The sequence below is a fragment of the Battus philenor genome, unplaced genomic scaffold (genome assembly GCF_028537555.1).
Source record: "Battus philenor isolate CCGP_79_NKW_IND1 unplaced genomic scaffold, ilBatPhil1.0.hap1 SCAF_27, whole genome shotgun sequence".
Lineage (NCBI taxonomy): Eukaryota > Metazoa > Arthropoda > Insecta > Lepidoptera > Papilionidae > Battus > Battus philenor.
Window position 1 is genome coordinate 11,240,748 of NW_027181690.1, and position 9,253 is coordinate 11,250,000.

The following is a 9,253-nucleotide window of genomic DNA, read 5'->3' on the forward strand; positions in this document are numbered from 1 at the left end:
TTAAATAAAGATAAAGTTAATTTATTTAACATCGGAACTTTCAACACAACAGTTATTGATCGTCAACTTTTTTTACAAGATATTATAATTGCGGAGAAGAAGCAGGAAGAAACTCCACAACAACACAACTTTTAATATAGTTTAATACAGATTTATATTTATACACTTTATCAGATATAGCCTAAATCAAATCAAAACAATCAGGCGACATCACTGCCAAGGATTCTTGTCTTCTTGTCATTTAAATATTCTTTTATTGAATAAAAATCTTTTTCCGTTACATCATTTAAACGAGTCTTAACTATCTTTTTATCTTTATTTATTGAAAAAATTTAATTACAAAATATCGATAACATATAGATCATCAAAACAATATAAAAGATATGACATTGATTAAAGATAAAATTTATTTATACAACATTGAAACTTTTAACAGAACTATTATTGGTCGTCAATTTTTTATTTTGAATCTTTTTTTATTTTTGACTATTCTTCGGGAGATGTTATAGTTGTGAAGATAAAGCAGAAAGAACCTCCACAACAACACATCTTTTAATAAAGTTTAACGCAGATTTATACATATACACTTTATCATATATAGCCTAAATGAAATCAAAATAATCAAGCGATATCATTACCAAGGATTCTTGTCATTTAAATATTCATTTATTGAATAAAAAGCTTTTTCCGACAATTTACTTTTAATTTGCGTAATGTTTTGGGTAATTTTATTAAAAAATCTGATTCAGATTATTACAAATGGAAACTTTGGTACAATCAGTTTTTCACGGTGTCTTGTAAATACACTATGGATGTCAGTTTTTTTTTAAATTGTTTGTGTGTATTGTAAACATTTAAAATACTATAGTGAATATATTGTGAGGCCATTGTAAGAATGTTGACCTGTTTAAACCGCTTTCTCAAGGAGATTGGTAGCTCTAAGCTGTAAATTGCTTTTTATCTGTATAATGTTTTATATTCTGATAACTAACAGACTATATTTCGGTCTTCTCAAATAAGATATCTAATTAAATATCTTATATTTACAATAGAATTTGTTATAAATGGCATTTTAATTACTTATATTGTAGTAATTAAATATTATATTATCTTTTTTTTTAAGAAGATATGCCAACAGACAGTCGTAGACAAATATCCAAAAGAGATTTTTTTTAAATGTCAACGCCTATTTACATCAATAAAAATATTGGAATTATATTTTTCCAATATCAGAATAATATAAATATGAATTATTTGGATTAAAAATTATGGCAATTCGTGCTCGATATATAATACTGGATGATATATTATAGATGTAAACGTTTTAAATGCGTCTTAAGAGACGTCAAAAAGCTGTCATATTTATTTATAATTACACTATATAGAGTGATCATTAAGAAATATGTTACATTAATTTATTTTTTCTATAGGAACGCGACGGGCATGTACCTTCTGGTAGTCAAAATCTTTCTGTTAGTAATAATTTAAAAAAAATTATTTAATACTTTTGAAAACATTGATTTTTGGGTGTATCATAGACGCGATAGGGGGGGATATACTATAATCGCCACGATTAGCAAGCGGGTTGGCGATCTGTAATGTTAAACTTTATAAAAAGACTTGTTGTTGTGGAGTTTCTTCCTGATTCTTCTCCACAACTATAACACCTGGCGAAGCATAGTAGAGTCAAAAATTAAATATATAAAAAAGGAATAAGTTGGCGATCAGTAAGAGTTCTTTTAAAAGTTCCAATGTTGAATAAATGAATTATATTAAACGGTTTTATTTAGTTCGACCCGTACGGAATTTGTTTATTTGGGTCAAAATTAGAAATTGAAATTTAAGCACCTTCCCGTTTTCAGATTGATCTGAAATTTGGTACACACATTTAATTTAGATGACAATACAATATAATAAAATCAATAACATTATAAATCTAAGATGGCCGCCGATACAAAATGGCGGATTACGTATTTTTTCCCATACCCCCTCAATATGGGTATCAAATGAAAGGGCTACACTGGTAAAACGCGATGATTATGTCAAAATTTAAAATTCAAGATGGACGCCGTTTCAATATGGCGGACTAGGTACATATTTTTCCACAACCACCACAATATGGGTATCAAAAAACCGTTTAACTTAAAAGTTTTTTAAATAAATGTATTTATCTTTATTACAAATACGAAAATATTTCAAAGATTTTCACTGACAAATGAACTATGTTTGTGGAAAGATTTTACACTTGTTACTAATCATCCTGTACAGTTTTAACACATAGAAATCCATAGCAAGACATAATTCTCCAACAAAGATATCTATAGCAGGATATACGTTATTCGCCACGTTTAGTTCGTTTTATGTTTTGGAATCAAATTACAGAGAAGTAGCAATTCTACTGATTGTACACTGGGAATTGAACACGCGACATACGCTTGAAAGCCGTTATCCTTACCACTGGATTACTGCTCAATAATTGAATGTATGATTGTATAATAAAATAGAGTTATTATTTAAATTATTTTGATATATGATTCGAAGATTATTACAATTTTAGGGGCAATCAAATAGAGTGTTCATAGGTTATTACTGTACAAAATTATATACTTTTATTATGGTAGATAATAGTTGATTAATTTAATTAGAAATGTACACTGTATTAACAAAACCGAGCACATGAACAAACCTGCAATGTGTAATAATAATTTATTAGATAAAGAATTTATATCGTTTTTAAAACCATTACATATAATATGTAGTTTTCTATTGTTGCCGAAAATAAGTTTTTCCGGTGATAAAGTTTATTCGATCAATAGAAAATATATTATATATTATATCATAGGTATATCTATAACATATGGTTTATTGATATCAACTCTTACATCCATCGTTGAATTTTACGAAGATATAGCTATTTTTTACGTGTACATAACAGCATATTCACAATATTCAATTAATTACACATTAGTGTGTATTTTTAACTTTTTTCACAGTGATGTTTACGTAAAATTACTTCTTAAACTTCAAGCGATTGAAATAAATCTATACGATTGTAAAGATACTAAAAAAATGAGAATCCTTGTACGTTTCACATGCTTCTTGTTGTTGGCGATATATATTTTATTTGTAACTTTGAAATTGATTTATGATCCACTTTGGGATTGGGTTAGAGGTGCATTTATATTCACGGCTTTGATATTTGATATAGAATTGAGTTATTGCATTTGCGTTGCATACTTTTTGGTTTGCAAAGTGGAACGGTGGTGCAAAATTATGGCTATAGATCCAAAGAAAATCACCCTTCAGGATGAAGTCGGATTGATATTTATGGAGACAATGTGTAAAGTCTACGAGGATATATTAGATGCACTGGAATTTTTAAAGAAGACATCACAGTTTACGGTCCGTATATATATATATATATATATATATATATATATGTTATATATGTTATATGACGTTGACACATTTAAGTTGCAGGAAGATCACCACTGGACATGGGCATTAAAGACCATACTCATTTGTTCGACTCTCTGTGAATTGCCTACTTCATCTTTCTAATCCACAGACCCGTTTTTAGGGTTTCTCGTATCCCCTATCATATTTAGAACGTGTTTTAGTATCAATCTCCTCTTCCATTCTTGACGTTTTGTTTCATTCTCTTGTCATTTATTTACATTCCATTCACACCTCTTCTCTCTTCGCTATACACTTTTGGTTTTTGTTTTATTATCACATTTTGTAACATTTTTATAATTCTATTTAATTTTAAGACTAAGACACTTTTGCTATAGCATATCAGGTCCTTGTCACACAAATACACAAGACACCGTCTCCCACGTACAAGCGAAGATCAGGGTAAGCCCGCGTCGCTTCCGTCCGCCGAGTAGTCTTCGCTCCGTCAACCTGTACTTAACTGGACTATGATCGACCAGCGTATAATTTTTAACCCGCGGACTTCCTGTTTCCGAAGGCTATATCAATATATCGATAAAGCTGCACAAAGCCTACGCCTAAGCAGCTTAAAGCTTTGTGTCTATATTTTCTTTATTCTTATTATCAATTTGCTATCTTGACCTTATTCTTACCCGACCTACGTTGCATTTTTACTTATTGCTTCCTTTATAATTTTGTAGAATATCCAATGTAGTATGAATCCTTGTTGTTTGGACTGATCCAAAAATTATTCCAGCTTTTGACGAACAGACACTTGACAAATGTTATAGACAGTCCTACCAATCTGGGATAAAATTTACCTGCCGTCCTAATGCTCGGAAATTTTAAAAGACAATTTCATTTTACTTTTTGATAACAGAAGTAGATCTCCGCCATACATTTAAAAACTGGTTGAAAGGGGACTTGTATCCAGAACCTTCTGACTACCTAAGCAACGGCTTCGAGTGCCGGTCTGGCGTTGAAATCAGGGAGGAGACAATACCCTCCCTGATAGGCGGAGATGACAAACAGGCATTCATATCCCTTTGTAAAGAGATCGCCAAAAGGGCGATAGAAAGAAATAAAGCAAACAGAGTATAAAAAATAAATAGATTAAAAATGTAAATAGAAATAAAACTGTGATAGAAAATAATTATAGAAGAGGTAACAATGTAAAAGAAAAATACAAATCGAAAAATGTAAAAAGAAAAAGGGAAGAATGATAGACGAACAGAGCAAAAGGGTAAGAAAGTAGAAATGTAGCATGAAAGATAGAAAACGGACCGAAAGAGAATGTGAAGAATGAAAGAAGAGAGAGAAAATAAAAGATAATGTGAAAAAATTAAATGCTAATAAAGTCCCTATCCTACCACAAATAGGGGTACGAGAGGCCCCCAATAGCGGGGGTCATAAAAAAAAGACTACCTTAGCAAGGTAGTATGAACCTTGTGAAAATGTCTTACTCTTCACTTACGGATACGTGATCTCTACTCCAGAAACTTGATATCCCAGCGACCGTCTTTACTGCTACATGGCAATATGATATATGATAATAATTATTATGAAATTTCAGATATTGCTGCACTTCGTGATTGTGTTTGTACAGTCTATAACATACATTGAAATATTAATTCTGATGACACAAAATCGTAACGTGAGTCTTATCTGCATTTAACTATTTCTATTGATTTTATATTTTCAGAATAGTAACAAAATCTTTTATGGCTCCAACTTGGGGCCTCCTGTAATTACCTTGTTTTGGATACACAAGGGATATTTTTACAAAATATATTTTTTTTGTTCCCGTTTTTCTTTTTCCTTCTCATTGTCATTTATTGATTGATCTTTTATTATTCACAAATTCGTTCGCTTGTTTAATTTTTTCCTTATCCTTTCATTCATCACCTCACTTTCGTCGCCTTTCCACCACAATACTATAGGTTTTTATTAACATTTTGTAATGTTTTGCTTTATTATTACATTTATATTCTTTTACAATTTATTTTTACTTTCCTATTTTCTTTACATTTGTCACAGATTTAAGTATTTATCTTCACTAGTTTTAGACACTTTTGTTTTTGCCTACTCGTTCCTTTTAATCAATTCTCTAATGACTCTTCTAAAGTACTCTAGACCTTCCTAGAGTACTTTAGAAGAGACCTTTGGCGACTTTCTGTATAGTTCATAAGTGATGCTATGTTCCTTTCTTCACACGTTGCTTCAACCGAAACTAGCAATACGTTCATAGCGCGCGAAATACAGGCCAGCCGGTGATCAGGTGCATCACGATCTGATCTGCCGCAGGGTCACAGGTGAACAAGGGACTCTTCTTGAGTATAAGCCTATGTGTGACACTAGCTGGATCGAAGACATATATAAGGTCGAAGGAAGGAAGTAGCTGGATGCAGTGCTGTTCTTATCTATCTTTGAGTCAGGCATATACCTTGCCATGGTCGTCTTTATACTGAAACTAAGATCTCTATCTACTTTAAAATTCTTTGCATCAATTATTTGCGTGGGTACAAACACGCCTTTGTAGATAAAAATAAATGGATGCATGTTATCAGCAAACTTGTATTTATAATTTATTATAATTAGGACATTCGATAGAAAGAAGAACAAAAACTGCTAGTGACGGAACGCAAAATCATGCGGAAGATCTTGGGACCAGCGAGAAATGAAGACGGATCTTGAAGGCTCCGAAAGAATGCCGAAATTGAGACTTTAGAGCACAGCCAAATATTATTGGCGAATATAAAGCTCAACGAATCCGCTGGCTTGGTCACTTGGAGCGAATTTGATCGGATCGGAGCGTGAAGGTAGCGTACCTGGAAAAACCGAGCAGTCGAAGACCAGTGGGTAGACCCAGGTATCGCTGGATCGATCGCGTTGAGGCAGACTTGAGCGAATTGAATGTCAACCAATGGCAGACGATGGCGCAAGATAGAGAGAAGTGGAAGTCTCTCGCTTCGAAGGCCAAGACCCACTTTGGGTCACTGAGCCAGCGGACATGGCTGACATTCGATAAAGAACCAAGGTCATCGACGAAGTTCGAAGAGTTGCTCGTCTAAAGTAGTGGGCGGTGCATATCGCTCGTGAAAACGACAGTAGTCAAGGGTTAAGCGTTCTTGAGTAGATCATGATCCTGTACTGTATATAGTTATGGTCGCGAAAGGTCTCTGGTGGGAAGCGCAAGATCATTGTGGGGATCTTTGGTGGAGGCTTGCAGTGGGCGTCTATCAGCTTACACGACGCTCACACACCACACACATATTCATTGTTTATCATTCTTAACATCTTTCATTCTTTTATTTCATTCACTAGATCTTTCATTCCTTTTCATGCTTTCCTTCCATACATCACCTTACTTCCTTCGCTTTCCCACCAGGGTTCTACAATTTTACGTTTCTTGTTTTTTTCATTTCTTTAACAATTTTTTTTTATTTTCTTACTATTTATATCGCAATTATTTGACATTTCTAATGTCACAGTTATTTTATCAACCTCGTTTATTATTTAAATTATTCATGTTCTTTTATTTATTGCCTTTTATTGTTTTTCCGGTATTGCAGAACTCCAAAATTTTCAGATACTGCTCATGTTCGTAGTCTTGAATCATGAGCTTATAGACTCGGTATGAGCAGGCACTAGGTGGACCCACAAAGCCAAGATCGTGATAAGTCTATGGATGCGGTGCTGGAACTGATCATCACGAAAATCTTTGAGAGAGAACTACGTCTTGCGATCTCTTATCTGCTGATATGATTTAATTGTTAATAAAAATAGAATAAAACCAAATAAAAATATGAAAAAAAAATTATTTTAATTTTTATTTATTCCAGATAGAACCCGGGTCCGTGAAAAGCCATGCTTATGGAGTAACATTGTGGATATCAAAAGCCGTTGTTACAGAATCGACGCTCTGTCTCGTTTGTGAGATATTGTACAGACGAATAGCGTCGGCGCAGACTGTGGTCATTTCATATACTTGTAACTATAATAGCCGTATGTATTTGTCTTTGTCTATATAATATACTAACTTAAAGAACGCTAATACGAAAGACAATAAAAGATAAAACATAGCAATCTTTGGAAGTGTAAATTAAAATAGCAAATGTTAAAATACGGATAAGCAAAATAGCGAATTTTTTTTTAAAAAATAGTCCAGGTGGAAACGGTGAGAGTAAAAAAGTGATGCATGTAAGTTAAAGGAAAGAAAAGGAGTAAAAGAATATGTGAAAGAAAAAGGAAGAACGTGTAAGAGATATTGAGGGACAAAAAAGAGTGAAGAAATAATAAGGAAAGAAATTGAATAAATTATTCAGTGAAAAACAGTCCATATGAATCCAAGATAGCGCTCGTACAAAAAGTTCCCAATAGAGAGAGCCATAAAAAAACAATAATCATATTTCCAAAAAAAGCACTTTTTATATACTCGTATAACTTATGAACGAATTTATTTATTTCGTTTATCTTCGTTATAAGTAGCCTAGCTCTTTATGGAATGTTGTTAAAATAAATATGAAATATATATTACAATAGTAATACGATATATAGAATTGCCATAATATATTAATGGAATAACATAATTTTAATAAATAAATCTCAATGGAAATGTTTAGAATAGATTTACCCACGTAGTTCCAATATATGCTACTAGATGACACTAAAATAAAATTATTAAAATCATGCCCAAGTCAATAACATTTGCGTGCACTTTAAAACTAATTTAGCTTTCATTACATATATTTGTAAGATTGTGAGTCGGAGAACTCGCGAACCGATATTGAGTAACAGCTTTGTAAGGCTGTTACATCACCAATTTCATCCTGGATAAATATATTTATAGTGTAGCGCCATCTAGTAGCGAGTATCGAAACCACATAGGTAAACTTTGTTCACAACAGGGATGGCCAACGTATAGGTCCACGAGCTCCATACGAGTCTTAATTTTATTTATGGCTCTCCATAAATGTACCCAAATATCTTTTAATTTTTATTTTTTAATTTAAAATTATAATTATTCCGTGTTTTATATATGTCCCAGCAGACTTTGTGCTGCCAGAATTTACTAAAAATAAATTAATGTAACATATTCTAGAGTGACTACTTTATACAGTTTGGTTGGAAATAGTCATGTCTTTAAAGCTTTTATTTATATAAATAGTCATCCTGTACATGTTATATATTCCAGAGCGAGCCAGGCGTTTCTTGAAGAACATACGACGCTTGAATCGGGTCAAATTCAGAAGGATAAACGTATGCGGCATCTTCACTGTGGACGCAGCCTTACCTTTGAGACTTGGTCGCCTTATTGCCGATTACACTGTGATCTTATTGCAGTTTGCATTCCTAAAAAACTAATCTTTATACAGGGGCGGCTTTAGCTCGTGTAGCGCCCGTGTGCAATGAAACTATAGCGCCCCCTAGGCCTGGACCCTCCCCCCGCGGCTATAACTATTAACTTTGCCGTCGTAACAAGAAAGTTTTTTCATATTCTAACAAGCTATTTTATAAGTAGGTATAGCTTACACCGTGGTTTTAGTTACGGCCTTACGTCTAGCGTCGTTGGCGCCCGTGTGCACTGCACTATAGGTTAAGCCGCCCTTGTTTTTTTTTGGCCTCCGCTATTGGAGGCCTCCCGTACCCCTAATTTGTTGGGATCATGTTCTTTGCTTACAAATAAGTTCTTCAAATTTTTATTTTTATTCTTCACTCACTTTTACTCTTCTTGATTTCTTTTATTCTTACCTTTTTTCCTTCCCAATATCTTTCATTTTGTTCTTTCCTTCCTTCTTGCTTTCATCGCCTTCCTTCC

At 33.1% G+C, this 9,253-nt stretch overlaps 1 protein-coding gene across 1 annotated transcript; it reads left to right on the forward strand.

The window, feature by feature from the left end:
• The first annotated feature begins 2,676 nt into the window (after nt 1-2,676).
• Nucleotides 2,677-8,799, forward strand: LOC137925579 (uncharacterized). Its single transcript, XM_068769041.1, has 4 exons — nt 2,677-3,402; nt 5,009-5,089; nt 7,278-7,440; nt 8,630-8,799. The coding sequence occupies exons 1-4, from the start codon at nt 2,677-2,679 to the stop codon at nt 8,797-8,799; spliced, it is 1,140 nt and encodes a 379-aa protein (XP_068625142.1).
• The last annotated feature ends 454 nt before the right edge of the window (nt 8,800-9,253 follow it).

Excerpts from the sequence above, each read along its gene's own strand:
- LOC137925579 (XM_068769041.1), top strand. The coding sequence starts at position 2,677 with ATGAACAAACCTGCAATGTGTAATAATAATTTATTAGATAAAGAATTT. Across the intron at positions 5,090-7,277 it reads TGATGACACAAAATCGTAAC|ATAGAACCCGGGTCCGTGAA; the intron begins GTGAGTCTTATC and ends TATTTATTCCAG. Across the intron at positions 7,441-8,629 it reads TACTTGTAACTATAATAGCC|AGCGAGCCAGGCGTTTCTTG; the intron begins GTATGTATTTGT and ends TATATATTCCAG.